Source organism: Hermetia illucens, chromosome 2, assembly GCF_905115235.1.
Source record: "Hermetia illucens chromosome 2, iHerIll2.2.curated.20191125, whole genome shotgun sequence".
Classification (NCBI taxonomy): domain Eukaryota; kingdom Metazoa; phylum Arthropoda; class Insecta; order Diptera; family Stratiomyidae; genus Hermetia; species Hermetia illucens.
The window spans coordinates 111,475,970-111,497,834 of NC_051850.1; the positions used below are offsets into that span (position 1 = coordinate 111,475,970).

A 21,865-nucleotide genomic window follows, 5' to 3' on the forward strand; every position below is an offset into this window, starting at 1 on the left:
TTCGCTCATTAACATTTTAGTTTTTATAAGATTTAAAACTCGTTATTGCAGTCAATTCTTTCCAGGTTTTGCAACTAATCTTCTGTCGACTCACTCTAAGAGTCTATTTATGATAGTTTATCACTTGAACTAAATCCGAATGTGCCAAAATAAATAAAAATAGATAATTCTTTCTATACGGTATATGTTATTTTGTTGGTGTATACGTATTTCGGGCACCAATTGTGCATTTCCTCAGTACATAATCAACTGTTTTTTAGTCTTTGTCACTCTGCTGTAGTATAATGAAACTGAAGTACCCAGCGGGAAAGGAATGCATAAAAAGTAATGATTGACTGCTGCCTCGAGAAGTGTGGATGCATTCCCTTTCCAATGACACTTCATTTCATCTTAACTTAACCTTCAGTGTGTACCAGACTAGACGTACCAGAGGAAGATGCAACCACAGCATCTGAGGCAGTAATTATGATAATTATCAATCACAAATAAATATAAGTTTCGAATATATGTAGATATATTACCAATAAGTCTTTGAAGTTACAATTCATCATAATAACAAAACATAACAAACTGGATTTGTGCAACATTTCAACTATTCACGAAACTGCCTTGTATTTCGAAAAGTGGTTGTCCTTTGAACCTCTCGAATCGAATCATCATAATAACAAAACATAACAAACTGGATTTGTGCAACATTTCAACTATTCACGAAACTGCCTTGTATTTCGAAAAGTGGTTGTCCTTTGAACCTCTCGAATCCTTTATGTTCTCGAAGTCGCGAAATTATCACCTTTTACCCTATATTGGAGTCAACATATACATATTACGATGATGCAATTTTTTGCAAATAAATTAACTTACCAAACTTAACCCCATCTCAGTTTATATTCAAAGGGAGTTCCGGGGAAAGAAATAAGTTCCAACGTTTAGACATGCCCCTTTTCCTGTTTTTCTATTCTGACAATTTTAACCTGTTTGAATCAAGCAACTGGGTTTACCTATATTCTTTTTATTTAACCCAAGTGTGACATTGCACCTTTCGACGGGAGCATCCTTAAACGTGTTAAAAATTTCAAATCTGAGCTTTCCAACCTGTAAGCCTCATATTTTACTTAAGCTAAGACAATTGTTTTTAGTTTATCTTTTGCATTGTTAAAGAAGAAGAAATTCTGATAGTAGACCCATAACTTTGCATGATAGTAATTGTATTTCAAATTTTTCATCAACACTTTGTCAATTATCTACGTACGTAGCATATGCCTGGTACATCTCTTGAGTCAAATGATTCTTCATAAAGTGTTTTTAGAGCACCGGATGGATGGCATCATCTTGAGATGTACTTCTGCTCACAGACAACCTCCCAGAGCAGAGTGGATTATACAAGTACCCCTCCAATTCTATTCTAGTTAAGACTTGCTTGATGGCGTTGGGCACATATAAGACAATGAAATGCTAGTGCCATTTGAAATCAGGGCGCTGGAGCCGTGGCTCAAAAAAATTAAGTGACATGTCATTAAAAATATGCCTCAGCCAAGTTTTGAGTCATATCCAAAAAGGGATATTTTGTTTACCATAATGATTTAGCTAGTCATTAGAATCTTTCCTCAAGATAAACATTTTTTTGAAGTAGGTAAAGATTACTGTTTAAGGAGTAAACCCATTTTTACTACCAGGTCAGAAAGGTATCTAGGGAAAATTTGCCGAGAAAACAGATGTGCTACCACAAGACCGATAAAATCTCAACTGGAAGATGCTAATGTAATTGCATCTGAGCGCACTGTACGTTGAAAATTAAAGGATTTACGTTTAAAGCCAAGCGTCGGAAATGGGCCACACAGCGGCGTGATAAAGATTTCAACTTCTGGAGATCGTTACGTTGATATTAGATGCATCATTTACTATGAAACAATAAAAGATAAGCATTGATACTTAGGATATTCATTTATTTTTTCTGTTCTTGATGGGTCTGCTTTAGAGATGAAAGCACATTTGAAATTTTGTAGAATAGAACTCAGTTTGTTCGCCATCGTCCTGCAGAAAAATTTAATCCTGACTGCGTTGTTCAAACTGTGAAGCACCCTACAAAGGTTATGATCTGGTCAGTTATCAGCAGCAAAGGTACTGGACGTTTGTACATGGTGAAAGACGTAATGAGGTAAGATCAGTATATAGAAGTCTTGCAAACTCGGTTGGTTCCCCAGCTCAAAGAGTGGTTTCCGAATGGGGAGCCATTCATTTTCATGCAGGATGTGGCTTCCTGTCTCACGGTGCGATCTGTGAAAACTTATTTGCGAGAGCAGAATATTCCTCTATTGGGTTGGCCGGGTAATAGCCCCGATATGAACCCAATTGAAAATGTGTGGAAGCTGATGAAAAGGGAAGTGGCTAAAGAGGTGATCACAACAGAAACTCAGCTCCTGGAAAAAATAAACCATGTGTGAAACCATCATCCTCAATTGCAGGATACAGTACAATCTTCTATTGACAGCATGCCGCGCAGAATTGAAGCTATCATAGCGGCAAAAGGTAGCTTAACAAAATATTAATATTTTATGGCATACATTTCAAACTTCTTTAGTAGTTAATAAATACATATTTTTTCTCAAAAGATGATGTTTTATTTTTGTTAACAATTAGGTAACTAAGTATATTAAACATACAAATTACATAAATGTGTCTATTAATAAATTCTAAAGCTGAAAAACACCCGATAATTAAGATTTTGCATAGAATCTGCAGTGCGTCTAATAATATGGTCAGGGACTGTCTCTTCCATATTCGTTCTTGTTCAAGCCTAATTAATCTTTCAATCAAAAGAATAGGTACAAGAAGGTCGATAAGAATTATTTGTAAAGAAGGAGAAACTACTTATTTAACTTCTACAACATTTTTATAAGCACCACAGAAGTTAACTAATGCAGAGGAAATTATCTGCAATTATTCCTATTTGAGGACAGTAGGTAGGTATCAGTGGTCCCTCCGAGGAGCCCAATCTGCGCTGCACTACTTTGATTACGCTTTGTGTATTCGAGAAAACTCCCGCATCGACTGAACCCATCATCGTAGACCCTTTGGCAAAAAACTCTGCGTCATAACCTTGCAACACGTCGCCGGTCTTTCACTCTGCCCTGGTTGGAAAAACCACAGCAAAGATGCTTGTCAAGCTTGGTTTGCATGTGGCGTAACCCGTAGGGAATGGCCAGTGTTAGTCCGCTCCTTTTTATTAACTCGCAAACATGTCATGGGTGCGAATTATATCCAGGGAAAAGGCCGACTAGTATTTCTGCCCAAATGAAACTGAAATAATTTTTGTTAAGAATTGAGGGAGCCCTAAATCCGACATTGACAAAAATAAGAATACCCAGCGTTTCTTAGGTACTTTGTCTAGAATATTACTACTAGGGCTTCGTTGTTCAACGTTAGAACGTATTTGATTTGGAGGTCCAGAGGGAGGAGGGCAGGGCCGCAGAGCGCATTCGCGTTCGTTTGAATCCTATTAAGCTTCGTTCTATTGAACTTTATGCTCAGCCCCTGCCACCAAACAATAGAACCGTCCGTTAGGATGGGACGAAGAACGGTTGTGTACCTCCAGAGAACCATTTTGCCAGGAGAACCCATTTGCTTACAAAGGTCCTTTTGTAGGTATAAAAGGCTGTGCAAGCTTTCTTATCCCTTAGATTTAGTTTGTTCAATCTCCAATCCAGGATCACACAGTGGATCCTTTACATTAGTGGAAAGAACCAATATATGTTCACTTAGCTCTGGGAGGTAACTGCAGCATCCATATCTTGGTGGTAAATAGCATCAGCTCTGTTTCGGTTGGATTTATGACGAGTCAGCACCTTGTAACTCAAAGGTACACCTTTTCTAATACTCCTTCCGTGATTTCGCTTATCACGGAGGAAAGCATCAATGACCCCAATACTACCAAGTCATCGGCATACTCCACCACAATAATTTCGTTCCTGTCTAATATGCGTAGAATTTCATCCATTACTTCAAACAAGAGCCTCGGACGGATAGTGCTATCCTGGGGTCTACCACTGCGCACAGCTTTGGTCGCTGGCAACATCCTAGATTGGGCTGGATTATCCAAGTACTTAGTATGAATATTATCCAATGCTTAAGATACCCTCGAATTCTATTCTGGTTAAGGATTGCTTGATGTCGTTGGTATTAACCTTGTTGAATGCTCCCTCCATATCCAGGAAAGCAGAGCAGCAGAGTATATTGACGTGTTAATTATCACGCGAAGAGCAGTTTTTGTGGTTTTACCTTTGAGGGAGTTGCGGTGAGACTTGGAGAAGGGTTCTCATCATGATCGTCTTTAAATGAATGTCTAGGACGCGGTCTAGGGTACAAAAAATTAGGCTTGTTTAGGATTAAACATCATAAATAGAAATAATTACTTAAGAATACAAACAAAGGAGTAATTTATCTATATAAATTATAAAAATTTAAATCCGTATAAAGCTAACTCATAGGAGGTAGGTATTTAATCATGTAAGAAAATTAAACTCGCGAATATTGCAAACACAAATTGACTCTCGTTCTTCCGTTCTTAGTTCGAAAGTTATTCAAATTCTTTTGTATAATAAAGGTTAACATTTTCTCCGGTGTCCGCATAGCTGAGTGGTTGGAGCACAAGCCTTTCTAAAGGAAGTTCCCCGTTCAAATTTCACTGGTGTCAGTGAAATTTGTATCGTGATTTGACGTCGGATACCAGTCGACTCAGCTGTGAATGAGTAACTGAGTCAAATCAGGGTAATAATCTCGGTCGAGCGGAATGCTGACCACATTGCCTCCTATCATCATCATCAACGGTGCAACAACCGGTATCCGGTCCGCCTTAATAAGGAACTCCAGACATCCCGGTTTTGCGCCGAGGTCCACCAATTCGATATCCCTAAAAGTTGTCTGGCGTCCTGACCTACGCCATCGCTTCATCTTAGGCAGGGTCTGCCTCGTCTTCTTTTTCTATCATAGATATTGCCTTATAGACTTTCCGGGCAGGAATTAAGTGACCCGCCCACCGTAACCTATTGAGTCGGATTTTATCCACAACCTGACGGTCATGGTATCGCTCATAGATTTCGTCGGCTACGGAATCGTCCATCCTCATGTAGGGAGCCAAAAATTCTTCGGAGGATTCTTCTCTCGAACGCGGCCAAGAGTTCGCAATTTTTCTTGCTAAGAACCCAAGTTTCCGAGGAATACATGAGGACTGGCAAGATCATTGTCTTGTACAGTAAGAGATACAATATTGTTTGCGTATGGAAAATTGTTGGGAGTTGAACTTTGGCCGAGGCACAATACATCATTTTTTATGAATATAGGTAAGAATTTTAAAACGAGAAAAATTTGAGCATATAAGTTATGTTCAATAAAGTAAACCTTTAATGTTGTCTAAGTAATCAAGACTTTGCTATTTTAAAGCTTGTGGTGAAACTGCCTAAGCGCATAACAATATTCATTGGCCCCAAAGAGCCAATTTAATTTGAAGGAGTAGAACCAAGTCAACAAAGTTGATTGGGTGGCGGACTTATGACCTCCCCATTTTCGATATGAACCCAACCGCGCGTGTCTTCAAGTATGGAGCAAGTATCCTAAAGAAATACAGGTCCTCTAAATTTCGATAAGCCACGGTATATCCTATTTTGTTGTTTTGGTAGAGTGACTGGCTATGTGATCTAGGCCGGGAGATTTATATGCGTAGTAGCTGCTTTTAACGCAGCCGGTTTTATCATTTGATAATTTCATTCGGCTGGAGCTGGCTACTCTTCAAGCAAGGCTCTAACTCATAGTCCTCTTCTCTTTCGGGGAAGTGCGTCTGAACTAGCAGCTTCAAGGTTTCACCAAAAGATTCCATCCAGGAGCCTTCCACTTATTTAGAAAGGATGGGCTCCTGTGCCCTTGACCAGAATTTTACTGAATCTCGCAAATTCGGTGGTGTTTGCAACATTTTTACAATAGTCTGTACTGCCGGGCACGGGAAAGCTTATGCCGTGGAATAAATTGTAATATTGCGTAAATTATGTATTGCGTGTTGCGCCCGACGTGTTTGCATTGACAGAATTCATGTCCGAACAAATAAACAGATTCTAATTTCTTTTTTGGCAATGACTTTCGTTGATTTTCGAATACGTATGTCGGCAGCCAATTGCTGCGGAAGTAATTTTGAAATTAAAATCTGTTTATTTGTTGGGACATGTAATATTTGCGTTGGAGTCCTTTGATGGTTCCGCCTTCTCCGACCCAGAGCTTCAATATTAGGGTGACGTCAATATCAGCAGATTAATTTAGACGCATTTGGAGTGCTGCAGGTTCATCTTCGGTTTCGTGAAGCGAAACACTTTCAACTTTGCATTCCTGGCTCCGAACCGTACTCTATAATCCGCCTTTTCCAGTGTCTCCAGAAAATCTTCATTTATGTCAAGCAGAAAAGATTGACTATTCATCTGGCGCTAGGATAGGACGAGCTTGTGCTTATCGATTCGAATCTTCGGCAACAAGATGCGAATGACCGGTCTCCTAGGAATCTCGTCGTACGGAATGATCTTGAGTTCTACACCCTGCCAGGCATCGGCAATCTTAGCAACGCGGATGATATGGAAACCAACGGGTACCTGGGATGAATCCCCTCTATTCCATTTTGCCATCCAGAATATGCTCGATGATCATCTTCGACAGCCTGGCCTCAACACAGGTTCACACCTGACTTTCGCGGAATTACCATCCATCTCCATCACACGTAAGTGATTCCACGTTGCCGATGGGTTACGAAGTTCGTGTCTCGTCGGCCCGCTGTTACTGTTGACTTGTTTGCAGAGGTGGATTAGCGTTCAAGCCTTTGCTCACTGATGATTGAGATCGATTGTGTTTAAAGCCGGTGGGCTTCATCTGCTGGTTTTCCAGACGTTTGCTGTTGTATTTTTCCACCATCGCTTTGTATTTAGCGAAATATTTTTCATTCCGTTTGTCGACAATACCGGCCTATTTTTAAGGTTTTATCTGCAAAACAAAACCTTATTAAAATCGGTTCAATGTCTGTATGCCCGTCTGTCTGTCTGTCACATGTACTTTTCTCAGGAACGGCTATACCAATTGACACGAAATTTGGTGAGAAGGTGGGAACTGTGAACCCCCAGACATGCAGTGAGTAATATCCTTCTAGGTTGAGATTAGGGGAGTCCCCATACATGCAAAAAGGAGGTGTAAAATTTTTTTTCACTGAATATAGTCATGTTGAGTATCAAATGAAAGGTTTCGATTAGTGCTCTTCGAAGCCGGACTTAGTTTTGACATTGGTTGGAAAGGCGGGGAGTGGGAGGGGTGGAAAGTGATGATTTCTTAAACGGACCCATTCTCAGAAACTATCCAACCAAAAAATCTGAAAAAAAATCATGAAGCTGCCTCTATATGGTCTTCAGGCCTTAAAATACTCTCCATATCGATATCTGCTCAAAATAAGTTAATAATAGTATATTACCATATTTTTGGGGGAAATTGAGTAAAAACCCTCCTTAAGTCTATCCTAGAGTTACAAAAGTTTGTAGTAGTATAGAATATAACATGAAGCATGTTATCTCCAAGTTTGATCAAAATCGTACCACTACTAACAAAGTTATAGTAGCTCAAAATTGATTTTACCGTGTAAATTTACCGCTACTAAACATCAATATCACACTAAAGTGACTAGTCTGACATGCTAAATGCACGTACATAACGGGCTACGTACAAATGGAATATTTCTGCACTCAAATTTACTTACAGAAGAAGCAAACAAAACCTTTCATACCTGAAGCGCACCGACTTGTATTCTTCGTAATCTTGTTCAGAATGTGTATGGCTTTTTGATAATGGCTCTTGAGCAGGACCGCATCGGAAGTCTGCTTCCTTGGTGGTTTTGGGTGATAAATACTATGGCTATACTCAGTTCGACGATAGTGGTTCTCAAGTTAGAAACAACTAGTTCGTCTGCGCCTGGGCTAGCACAGCCACTAGGGTAAGGGTCGTACTTGAAACTGAACTTGAAACTGCCCAAGATATTCAGAGTCCAGATACTAAAGACCAAGCTCCCCATTGACCACGCAGTTCTTGGTGTATTCTGCTCCATTTTGGTTTGGGGTCCAGCTGGCTCCTTTTTCAGTGCAGGGAAGACGATTCTCGGGCCTTTGCTTCGATTCATCCTTCCTACCAGATAAGCTTGCTCCTAATACATGAGCAGCAGGCAGACAGATCCTCTTCAGTTGGATGAACCTACTCCCCTAGCGCGGCAATTTTTCAGTGGCTACCGCAAAGAAAATACACATAGTTTATGAAAGTATTGGCAACAACGTTTTCAACTTGCTTAATTATCAGTTCGAAAACAATATACGATCATCGTTGAAATTAATATATAATCTCCACTATGTGGTATTGCCTTCCATTATATTTTAGATGTACATGATCAAAATGCAACATACCTATAATTGTCCTGGAAAAATTGTTTCTTTCAATGTGTTAGTGATTGTTACTATCATAGCAATGCCAAACACTGATGACCAGATAATTGAATTAGCTGGATGATGTTTTCGATTAGATACTTAGTTTATTTCTTCCAATTAGAAAGTCCATAAATTACAATATATCCCAATATTCTAGGACATGCTTAACAAAACATGCGTTTTCCCAGCAATTAAGCAAGTAATTTATTAGTAATTTATTAAAGTTTCGAATATTATGTGAAATAAACTAAACCTAGAAAACAGGATACCGTGAATTTAGCCTTGCAAAACAAACTCAATTCTTTAAACCTTAATTATTGCTATTAATATTCCTTCTGTATGAGCTGATCGTATTCTTATAAATATTCTACTATACTAGAGACTTACAATTCACATTAGTCTGCACCCTTAAATAAACTTCATGCAGAATTAATATCTACCCAAATTATACTATTAAATGGCGAATGAATATCTAGTGAGCATCACAAGAAAGTATGTGCAACTTGCGATTTGATTCCAATAATTCGAAACCGATTGATTGCTAATTCCTATTCGTACAAATGCACGTACTTTCTTGCAAAATTCTCTGAGTTTCATTATATTATAAAATATTAGAGTTTCTTATTGTAAATAATGTAATAAAGTCAAAACTAAATATAATTTACCATTAAATAAAGACGCTAGAGATTGTTTGTTCGAGAGTTAAAACAAAGTAAATTCAATACCGTTTCGGTACTGTAGAAGTAATAAGCGTAATTTTATTAAAGCTAGTGTCCAAAATCATCGAAGATCCTTCCTTCGAGGGAGTATCTATTCTTAATTGCTATGTGCTAAGATCCTTGTAGGTTTACTCCCGGATAATTAGGGAAATTATTAAAACATACAAAAGTGTGACAAGTTTATTTGCGCCATGGATTGTTTGTGAGTAGTTTTTACCACTATTTGTATGTTTCTCATATTTACTTTCTGCTTTATCAAGATCTTGTAAATCATATCTGATATCGTTAATGTCGTATTTATTTTTGTCACTTTCGATGTCGTTGGGCTCTGTATTGAATAGAACAGTGCGGCCGTTTAAGGGTTGTATTGGACGAGAGTTATGCTTCAAAAGGAGCCCATGGTGATCTCGGATACGACGAAAACTGGCGATCTGTAAAACAGTAATTGATCTATTAAATAATAAAACTTGTATGGGATATTATTGGTCGCGGCATCACACATTCATGCGCAGAAATGTATTAGGCCTAACTATTCACTGGCTGATTTGGATATCATATGCAACCTACTCCAGGAGTTTGGAAATTTCGAAATCTAGCTAAGTACGAAGTGCCACTGCTAAGATATATCTGCATCTGGGCAATTTAAGTAGGAAAAGTTTTGTGCTGATTTAAGGGGGCCGTCCGGTATCTTTTTTAAAAAAAAATCGATTTTCTAAAAACACTTTCGTCTTGTAGTATATAGGAAATTGATGGGCAGCTCAGATTTGTTCAAAATATCCCAATTTCATTCTTATCCAGTGGTAGAAAGTTGGTAAAAAACTTTACAATAAAATGTTGGAAAAATTATGAATTTGAAATGCAAAAATGTGAATTTGAATAGAAAAATCTGAATTTGAAATGAAAAATTACGAAAATGATTTGGAGAAGTCTGAAATTAATTTGGAAAGGTCTGAAATTAGTTTGGAAAATTCAAAATCTATGTACCTATAGATTTTCGATTAAAAATGTCCAAACAAATTCTCAAAAATTGTTCAAAATATGAGTAATATAATGTCCAAATTTGATCGAATTCCAATTAATTCTTCTGTGGTTTCCTCTTTTAAGTAAGTAATTTTGAGGCACTGGTTTAGTGTAGTATAGTCAGAAATTAATTTGGATATTTATTGTACTAAAAGGATCACATAAATCATGCCAAGGTAACATTTTTATTTTGGACGGTCTAGCATGCGTTAAAGTCCCGCATAAAATAGAAATTAACTTTCATGCTACTACTTGGCAAAATTATGCTAACGATAGTAGGTTTGAACCAGTTTTGCTGCCGCTATTTAGGTTTATAGAACATCTGGTTAACGAAGCAGGGAGATGAAAATCAAAGGGGGGAAAAAAACTTTTAACTGAAGAAAACTTCAGTAATATATCTGTGAAGGCTCCAAGCTCGGCAAGAATAGAGGAGTCCATCAGTCGAAAACATAAATATCGGATCAAAGTAAAATGATTAGGAAATCAGAAGCCCGGCGCTTCAGATATGAACGATTTTGTCTATTTCATGTGTGAGAATATCTCGTTACACGACGATTCCGATTGATGTTGCGTTTATGACAAGAATGGTACTTTGCTTACTGATCGAACAGACCCGACGGGCAGATGGCGGGCAGCACCCCTGTCGGTTAGACCAAGACCACGTGGTCGAGGAGAATTTCTGGCACCGAGAATTGCTATACCCACTTTGGTAGTGATGCAGTTGGAGAATATTCCAACGCTTAATTAGAGTGATTAAAGGCGAGTTTGTACGGGGATTCATGTGAAGTGGCCTCGGTTACGAAACCTTACCAGAGGTATATTGGTACCATGGGAACCGAGTAGCCCTCTAACTTTACATGTCTCAGGAAGAATCCTGGTTCATGTTTTTTCAGCTTGTTTCAGCTTGCTTGTAGCGGTTAGCTTCATAGCGGGAGTTTCATGGGGTTTGTGGGTGACGCCCAAGCGGACACGAAACCTTTACGTCTCAAAATTGGAGTTGCTTTGCAACTCGGATATCGTACTCCGGGGTTTGGTAGAGATTTAGGTAGGTTGTCGTGGGATCCGTATGAATGCTGAGCCATGCACTCAGTATAGACTGGTATCGTTGTGCTTGCATTTGCGGAGTTCTGACTGTGGTGACGAAATCAATCCGGTCTTAACAAGACCGTGAGATTAAGTTTATACGGCAGGAACTTAACATTAAACCACCAAAACTTAACTGTCAGCGCCACAGATGTCGAGGAAGCAATCGAGTGAAAGAAGAAAAAAGCCTTGACCACATCGTGAATGAGCTCTGGAAGTGAAAGTTCCAATACTCTCGCTCAGTGATGTCTCCGATAGGGTTACTGACGAGAGTAGAATAGCAACTGGTAAGAAAACACGACTTTTTCAATATGGAAAAAGAAAGGCAATCCAGGGGAATGTTCAACTAACTGTCCGATCAGCTTGGTATCCATGAAGATTTTTGAATGCTTTCTTAACAATCGCATTTGAGATATCCGTTCAAATAACTGGGCCAGATTTGCCAAGAACTGCGGAACTTCTGACGATATCCCAACCAACTCCATACCAGGACAACAATATTCACGACATCGTTCACATTACCGTGAAACAAGTCGGGTTTGTCAAGAGCCGTGGAATTATTGATCCAATACTCACTGCGCGGTTACTCAGGGAGAAATACCGTGAGAAGCATCGCTCTCGCTGCATTGTATTTCTTGATTTAGAGAAGGCCTTCGACGGTGTGCTGCACAAAGCCATCTGATATGCTTTGCGGTAATACCTAGTGTTAGATGAGCTCGTACATTAGGTTAAATTGCTCTACTGCCATCCAAAGAGTAAAGTTCGAAGTGTGGCAGATATATAAAAACCACTTTATGTCTTTGTTGGTGTTCATTAAAGAAGCGTCCTCTCAGCAATTCTCTCTGTTCTTTTTATGGAGACTGTCACACAGGACATCCGATGTCTAGTGTCTTACCCATTGCTCTATGTAGATGATGTTTCTTTAGCGCCTCATAATAAAGCTGATCTCGAGCAACTTGTCCTAAAGTGGAATGATTGGCTCATGCAAGACGAACATCGAAAGAAACTGGCACTACCACTGGCAGCGACCTGCTGAGGACTGAACGATTTGAATGAACAATGCCATCAGCCAGTGGTGACCTGCGCTATGGAATTGCTTCACGCATCAGCGCAACTTGGATAAAATGGTGTTTCACATCTAGTGTTCTTTGTGATTAAAGTATCAACGAGGGAGACCCTTTCGATGGTATGGACTCCATTGAGTTCCCCATGCCTTGATCTTACGTTGTTCAGTGAGAACATCTTTGCATTTTACTACCAATCTGCGTTTCGTAAAATATTAATAGTTTGTATAAATAACCATGGGTCAAGCGTTTGATTTTTCTTAATAACTTGTTTCCTAACCAGGAATGGACAGTATGGTATCGCTTTTCTTTTTCTATTAGGATTGGCAATCGTTTCTGGAGCAAGAACACTTATCGGTCTACACGATTTTATTGGAGTGGCATCCTTTCCAGATATTGGAATCATTGCCATAATTCCATGGCGAAAACTTTTACAGGCAACTGTTTCAACATGAAAGAAGTGATTAATGCATACTCTGGAGTTTTTTTAATGTCGACTTTTTCCTTAATGAAACTTTTGACCTCTTGAAGGCTTTTTGCAGATGATTCAATTTGGCATTGACTGGACAACCGGGGTTTGGGGATTACTTGGGCTAAATGTTTCTTCCAGTTGACCTGTGAATGTTCTATTGATTCCCTATTGATTTTCTTAGCTGCTTTCACAACGAGTAGTCAGTGGACTCAGAAGTAGACACACTGCCAAAAATTGTTGGATATCAGACTAGTGATCCTCTGTAAGCGCCGAGTTAAGGAATTTTTTGTTTTCGCTGACACTGTCGATGAATCAACAATCAATAATTTCATTAATTGGTTACAGTTGATGAACACTAGGTGACAACATATAACTGGAGACTTATGCGTTAATTAAATGGTATTATACCATTTGAATGAATCTTACACTAAGAACTGTGTTGGCGTACTGGTCGAATGCCAATGGAAGGATTAGTTAGAGTTGGGAGAATCAATATTGACTGCGCTTTGTAGTAGAATTCAGTATACATAGTATACCATAGTGGTAGCAGCTCAGAATAATGGATTTCAAATTGCAAATATATTTTCATATATCTTCTCCCAATTACTTCGTGAGTTGAATTTAGACCGCAATCTATTTTCCACCACATCAACATTTTTGGAACTGATTTGCTTTTGAAATGTGGTTCAGCTTTTGACGCAAGGTATGTCAATGCTCCTTTGGTGAAGGTGTTGTTCTGGTGGTTGAGTGAATCCACAGTGGCTACAAAACCTTCCACAATATTGGAGATGGAGGAAACAGCAACGGATGGGTTTTGAGAATCCTGATCGCTGGCATATTTATTTGGTCAGCTGCGGTTTTGAAAAATTTTGCTGGAAGAGAAGAAGAAGTGGGAACATTAGAAATTGAAGAAAAAATATCGAAAGCTAGATTTATCGGTATATCTGTTGAATAGTTTTCTGCAACCTCACATCCTGGAAATGGCGGACAGATTGGCTTATAATTTTAAACACCAAAAACAGGCGGACCCTCCAATGCTCAAGCTGTGGGCGAAATATTGCAAATGTGACCTTGGTGTCGAAATCACTTCTCGGTAGGCAACCATCAATATATCGCATACGCATTTGAAGTCGTCGATGCTATTTTTCGCTGTACAGTAGTCTGATGTCCCCTTTGTATTTGGGATGTCGCGACTATGTACATTTAGAAATTCGTCGAAACTCTTGGAACGGGGAGAGCCATGCTGGAGGATATTTCAGGGAGTATCATTAGCAGTAACTGAATGACTAAGTATAAATCAGCTAAAAGGGGACTCCGCAACGAGATAAATAAAAGCGAAGTTCGCTGTGGGTGAGGTGGATAGGAATCCATGGGGAGTCGGTTATAAACTGGTCACCTGAAAATTGGAGGCACTGCAAAAACCGTGTTCACTGTATGCCGAAAAGATGGACCTCATTGTATGGATATTAATTTCTGTGCATTCTAATCGGGTCCGTGAATGAGATGGAAAACGCAACTTTCCATATGAAGAATAAGAAGCCGCCAGGACCCGATGCCATCCTGGACGAGGTACGAAAACTGGTGTTCCAGCATCGGCCGAGTATTCTGTTTGACGTATTCCACACTTGCCAGAAGGGAACATTTTTCTTTGTCGCTGAAAGTTGGCGAGACTTGCACAAGCAAATGAGATTCTGTGCTGCTATCTGCATACCAACTATCTTGCTTGGAAAGCTCATCAGGAGTGGACTCGCCAAGACAATACATATTTCCGGGGTGTCACTGTTGGGACAGTTCGGTTTTAGAACAGGAAGTTCCCCAGTGGATGCTTTTCTGGAGGCGTACAATCGTCGATCTTGACGAAAAATGCTCGATACTAAAAAAATCTTTTTTCTTTCTTGTGCCAGGTTACCTGTGGGGGATATTGACATATTATGGAAAAGACTGCACGCTAGAGGACTAGAGGAAAATGGAGATCACATTGAGGATAGCAGAAACAATCTGAAACCGGATTTGCGTCAGCTACAACTTGGCTTTCTAAAGTACATAAGCACATTGCAATTGGTGCGGCAAGAGAGAGGAACATTCTTCCGCGGCCCCCACCCTCTCACTTCGCTGAGGGTGCACACATCCCGTTTTCAGTAAAGCAGTCAAATGTTTTTGCCTTTTAGTCGTCTTTTACGAAAAACAGGAAAGACAATTACAGTAAGAAGAGGTAATGTTTAAGAAGGTCTGATTTGTAGGCGCAAAAATGACAACTCCAGCTGTACCCTAAGAGATTACAACATCGAACGGACCCTTGGAAATTGAGATCCTGGTATAGCAAGATCCCCCGAGCCTCCTATGATTTTCTTTCTGTTCTAGATTATAGTGATATTGAAAACTGCAATAAGTTAGCGGATGTATTTTAGAAAGTTCCTCTTTTATCTTTTTAAGTATTTGTGGACATTTTTGTAGAGAACAGTTGTCGACGTTGAACACAAACATTTGATGCAATTATTCAATTTCCACTTAGCATTTCATACACAAGTGTGTCTACCTCTTCCGATTTAATATGTCTAGACAATATTTGCATCTAAGGTAAGAGTCCATGTATTTGAATTGCTAAAAATAGGTCCAAAGTCTTGTGCTAAATTTGAAGCCAGAATTGTCCAACTATTTTTGGTAAGTATTCATTCGATTAGCACTTCGTATAACATTATGGAAGACTAAGTTTGGTTGGATCTTAATGGCACGAGCATAAAGAATTCACTGCATTTGCTAATTAATCTCCTATGCATGTAACTCTCCCGTGATATTAGTGGAAAGGTGAGATTAGCACATTTTATTAGCGTCAATTCGCCGGCGGGGTATAATGAGGGTAATCTACATGAGGGATGATAGGTTCATTAATTTGGTATATTCAATGAAATTTATTGTTTGCTGTTACTGTGCGGAGGATAACTGAATATCTTTTTTTATTCACGACCATGTCATAGGTTTTAAGTCTTTACGTGTTCAATGGAGCAAATATTATTTCTGGGCACTTTTAGTAGCTGCAAAAATCATGCCGTCAATGGAAGGAAATATTGACTTTACTTTCTCAAAATTGACGCACATTGATGGGTAATGCACACAAATTTTTTCTACATTTTGCACTGTTGGTTGAGTTTTGTGTACTTAGTTCTAAGGCTTACCTGATTTGATGAGATCGAGATTGGAGTAGCAAAGTCAATCCATGTAACACCCTCACTGCACGGTGGGGTGGTCAATGATCCGTTGTATGTGTAATAGTGAATGAGGTCCGGCGATAAAAATTCCAAGAGATTCGGAGGATTCAGGAATTCTCTTTCAGTGTCTGGTTTAACAATGTCGTTCACAAGAATTGTAAGCTCTTCAAAATTTGGATTTGGGTCTGGAGCGACCTTCAAAAATGACTTTGTTGAGCAAACTTCTGCTTTAAAGATTGTATGATTTTAGAAAATTTACCTCGAATAGCGAGGCTAGAACTGTTACTCCATTTGGGTGGTCCAATGCATTTGTAAAGGAATCGTACTTTGTTTTATAGAAAACCATATGCAGTTCAACTGGAAAGCTTTTATGGTCGATGAGACTTTCGCTGCCATATCCGTCATGATCGCCCCAATGGAAATGTAACTGGACGAATTCGTATTCGCCATCCAATGGTCCTCCAGTGACGGTTGCTTTTTCCTTGAAATCCATCGTAACCATAGCTTTATCGAGGAAATATATGTTATGTTTAAATAGCTTCCTCCGTATCTTCTGGAATGCTTTAAATTAAAATCTTCTACTTACCGGTATGGCCATTATTTGTTATTTTTGCTGAAGCGGGCGATGTTTTGAAACCACTGAATGAAAGTGGTGGCAAACTAACTTTGTTAACAAATTTGGGGTCAATGTTAATGGGGCTCTGGTATTTTCCGTCACAGCCGTTATATTGTTCTCCCCAGTGCATAGGTCCTGGAATATGCAAAGGAGCAAGTGAGTGATTGTAGTTTGTAATATGCAGTTACGATGATATTTGGAAATTACGTACCGAGAGGCCCATCATATGTGAAATCTTGACACGATATCCTCCTCAAATCTAGAATGATAAAAAAAAAACAGAAAATTAAAAATCGTTATAATTATTTATGAAAAAGTTATCTTGAAGTTATAGGGAACTTTCAGCCGTTTTCATTGTAAAATGTCCAGTGATCCTTATGTATAGTAGTTCTCGCGCTACTATCATGTTTAAATATAACTAGTGGTTAGGGGTTTGTTTCGTTAGCTGGATATTGGATATTAGATAACTCAGTTGAGAATGAATAAGATTAAATTAGAACAGGTGAGCGCAATGCGGCATTGTTTTCTAATGAACTGTTACAGTCTCGAAATGAACTGACACTTTCCGTGTTGTTGGGATCGCAATAACAAATAATTCTACCAAAGAAACTCCCAACTTAGATTGAGAAAGGAGGAGAGAAAAATCCTTACATATTGGATAGCTGTAAGATCAACATATTTTAAGGGCTAGGGGGCGATCAATAGGAAGAGCTGAGACTTTTGATGATCGCTGCATATATGGTATGTTATACGATATAACTGCTGTGACAAAAGGGAGTTTATTACTGCGTTGAACAGTCAAGCAGAATATTTCGGAAACAAAAAGAATTTCAGAAGCGTCTTCTTTTTCAACCATAGATATTGCCCTTATAGACTTTCCGGGCTGGATTATCCTCATTCATACGAATTAAGTGACCCCTCCACAGCAACCTATTCAGCCGGATTTTATCCACAACCAAATGGTCGTGGTATCGCTCATAAATTTTGTTGTTATGTAGGTTACGGAATCGTCCACCCTCATGTTGGGCGTCAAAAATTCTTCGGAGGATTCTTCTGTCGAGCGCTACCAAGAGTTCGCAATTTTTCTTCCTAAGAACCCAAGTCTCCAAGGAATACATGAGGACTGGCAAGATCATTTTCTTGTACAGTAAGAGCTGTGACCCTATGGGGAGATGTTTCGAGCGAAACAGTTTTTGTAAGCTGAAATAGGCTCTGTTGGCAGCCAACAACCGTGCATGGATTTCATCGTCATTGCTGTTATCGGTTGTGCTTTTCCGCCCTAGATAGGAGAAGTTATCAACAGTCTCAAAATTGTAGTCTTTAATCTTTATTATTCTCGTTTGACCTACGCGATTTGATGTTGTTGCCTCTTTGGATTTTGATGCTGATGTTGCCACTATATTTTTCGTCTTGCCTTCATTGATGTGCCGCCTGCTCGATCTGGATGAAAGCAATTTGTACGTCCGGGTCCGCCTTCCCATGATGCTGATATCGTCAGTTGGGGGAACTTAAAGAGGAATTTGCCTCTCGCATTAGCATCTGCATCACGGATCACTTTTTCCAAGGCCAGGTTAAGGAGGACGCATGAAAAGGCATCCCCTTGCCTTAGACCGTTCTTGATGTTGAATGGTCTCGAGAATGATCCTTTTTCACCGGAAAACTGAATTCTCTCATGACCGTAAACAGTTTTATCCTGACTATGCTATCATAGGCGGCTTTAAAGTCGATCAATAGATGCTGCAACTGATGTCCATATTCCAACAGTTTTTCCATCGCTTGCCGCAGAGAGAAAATCTGATCTGTTGCGGATTTGCCTGGAGTGAAGCCTCTTTGGTATGGGCCAATGATGTTCTGGGCGTATGGGGCTATCTGACCTAGCAAGATAGCGGAGAATATCTTATAGATGATACACAGCAGTTATTGCGGCATCCTTTTCCCGTTGGTGCGAAGGGCTGCGCTGTGGATAGGTTGTAACTCTCACCTGATCGTCAGAAGGGATTCTAGGTGATGTTGTTATTCGAGCCCGGAACACCACGCCAACGAGATAGTGGTCTGAATCTATATTGGCCCGCCTATATGTCCTGACATTCATCAAGACTGAAAGTTTGCGGCGTTCAATCAACATGTGGTCAATTTGGTTGAAAAAGGTCCCGTCTGAAGAGGCCTGATTTTTCGCGTAGGGTTGTCAGCCCTTCCTAACCCCCAACCTGGAGGACTGGTTGGTATAATTTCTAGCGTTTTTCGCACGGAAGACCCGCCAACCAAAGAGGATACAACAACATTGTATGTAGATAATTCGTACATTCGTATTTTCGACTAATTCGTGCAAATTTGTTGGTCCCCAGAGTTAATTTTCTTTATTTTGCATTCCCGATAATTGGTAATCCCGATAATTCGTACCAAATCTTCAGATCGTTGAACATACAAATTATCGGGATTCTACTGGTAATACACCATGTCTGAGATTTTTCGGTGCGTCATCGAAGAAGTCGATCGATTTAATGACTAGTTGATGAAGCTAATTATTACATGAGCTGACCACATGCTTGAATTCTTTCTTTATGCGCCACAGACAGTTCGGCCCGACATCGAGATAGGTACTTTTTGACAAAGTGGAAAGGGAGACAGTAACCGGTTCTATGAATTTGTGAAAGGGTTTTCTTATTTTCCTACATTTCACAATGATTTTCATTATAAAGACGCAAATCGACTATTAGTACTAGTTTAAACCTCCGAATTCTTTCAGTCAAGACCGATTGACATGAAATTTTGGATGGGGGTAGAAGGTAGTATAAGAAATAAAAGTTATACAGCGCGTATGTGCGCCTCCCCGCGAGGGGTGTGGCACCGCCCTCCGGAGTGGAAATATTTTTCTCGAAATACTACAGAAATCAATAAAATGGTGTTTAGTGAAAATTTTTCGTAAAAGTAGTATTTTTCGAGTTATTTATATTCAAACATGTCGAAAAAATAACTTTTTTCAACGGTTTTTCGCAAATAACACGAAAACAATGTATTCCATGTAGAAATAATAGAATAAAAAGAATGTTTTTTCTATTTCTTGTAAGTGCAATGTACAAACAAAAAATTAATACTTTCAAGGTCAAATAACACAAAACCAGTAACTTTTAGTAGAAATTGATCTAAAACTCACACACCCCTCTGGAGGGGAGGCGCACATCCGCGCTATATAACTCTTGTTTCTTATGCCACCCTCTAACTCCACCTCAAATTTTATGTCAATCGGTTTTGACTGAAAGAATTCGGAGGTCGCACCCCATTTTCAGCTAATGGCTTCTAATTCGAGATCGCCATTTCCTCACTATTACTGACGGTTGAAAGGTTTTGTGGATTTTTTATGTAAGATGATTCCAATTGTACCCAGCTCGTAGTGTATATATTTGGAATGTAGCCAACATTCGATTTGATGTGGTTCTGAAATTTTACCTTTTAGGGAGTAGTAGTTCGACGCCAAAGGGGCACAATTAGTAACTTTATTTGGGCGGATATCGCAACGGAGTATTTTGAGACATAGATACCCTGCGGATGAACCACCATACTTTTCCCAAGAAACTGGTCCTCGAAGTAATGCACATCTTGCGGATCCTCGCACACTTCCCCTTTGGAACTAATGTCAAAAATAGTATCCTCTTCGAAAAGTAATCGAGATTTCCATTTGATACCCCGCATGGCTATATTCGGTTAAAACAGTCCCTCTTTTATGTTTATGGGACCCATTTATTGTCGCGTTCACCAATATTCAATAACTGTTCAATGCAGCTAGTTTTTCTGGTTGATTACTAAAGAATGATGTCGATTTCTCTCGTGATTATTCTACACTATGGATAATGACTGCGTGAAATATTCTATACATTTTCAATTGGCTTAATCGCCAGTCAGTAACTAATGTGTGGAATGTATTTGATTTTTTACATTATTATCATTGAGTTTCCATTTTAATGTTAATTGTTTAAAAATTATTGTTTTAGTATCATTACATGCATTCGCACAATACGTACAGGCTCCATGGGAGTATCTGAGGTAATATCCTCCCATGTGCGGACTTATATTTTTACTTAGGTACCTTCCATGTGCATCTAATAACTTTCTTTCCTTTAGTAATTACAAAACCTGATTGGTTTCAATAATTTAGTATATATCGCTTATTTTACTATATACTAATACGTATCCTATATACGTTTATTTATAATTTCTCATTTCGAACAGCACTTATTACGTATCTGCAATTAATTGCTTTACACACATATGACATGCTGTTTTGCGTGGTGTGTTTTGGAATTGTAACTGACAACGAATATGAAACTGAAGTACCATATCAACTGTAGAATAAATTGCACTTCCAGTTCCTTTTATTTTGCATAAATCCATATTGCATAAACCGTAATTATCTAAATTGGTTGTGAATTCCGAACGTTTCATGGGGAGATAGTTTACAACGATTAAAGTGGTAGTAAAAAATTGCATACTCTTGAACTTGCATACGCCGTAATTCAAGTGGACGTTCACTAAGTAATTCAAAACGGCTCGAGTTTCACAAATCGAACGATAAATATTGATTGCACTGGATTCATGAGCAACATGAGGGTTTTCCACGGAATGGTTCTATTTTTATTAGAAAATGATAACATCCTCCGATTGTACTCGAAAAACGGAGGCGTGCCTGACTGCGGAATATCTAAAAGCGTTATCCATTTATTACCGGTGCTCATAAGAAGTAGCATGAACAGGGTGTCGCAGAACGGCAATTATATTATATTGCGCTGGCTTGACACGATATGACAAGTCAGTTTACTGGTATTTTGTATGAAACAACAACGCGGTAGTAGAAATTATTCCCACGGGTACTTTTAATGGTACAACACCTTGATGAAGAAGCTCCTGAATTTACCTCCGTATGGTGCTCCTATGCACCTGATTTAATGGGGGTTTTCCTTTTTTTGGCAATAAAAATAAATGTAATTTTTTCAATCTTTTTATGTTTTTGTTGACGTCTTGAATTATAATACAAAATTTTCATTTGGCGAATTTAATAGCCTTTTGTATTTGTTTTTAATGGTCAAAGTGGGCTCCTCTAAAAGGGGTGTGTTACTGATGGGAAGGCCATCTCCATCTGTAGTAATTTGAAACCAAAAATTCAAACTATTAAATATTAAAATGCCGAAGTTGTAAAGCAAATGC

The 21,865-nt window shown here is 39.0% G+C and overlaps 1 protein-coding gene across 1 annotated transcript in view; it reads right to left on the bottom strand.

The window, feature by feature from the left end:
* Nucleotides 1-8,665: 8,665 nt before the first annotated feature.
* Nucleotides 8,666-21,865, bottom strand: part of LOC119649739 (carbonic anhydrase 2) — a 61,565-nt gene continuing 48,365 nt past the window's right edge. The window contains exons 2-6 of the mRNA XM_038052021.1: nt 16,878-16,925; nt 16,637-16,801; nt 16,310-16,554; nt 16,018-16,245; nt 8,666-9,636 (exon numbers count right to left, since the gene is read on the bottom strand). Of these exons, the coding sequence (XP_037907949.1) occupies nt 9,334-9,636; nt 16,018-16,245; nt 16,310-16,554; nt 16,637-16,801; nt 16,878-16,925 (989 nt within the window). The 3' untranslated portion in view covers nt 8,666-9,333. The remainder of the gene's footprint in view (nt 9,637-16,017; nt 16,246-16,309; nt 16,555-16,636; nt 16,802-16,877; nt 16,926-21,865) is intronic.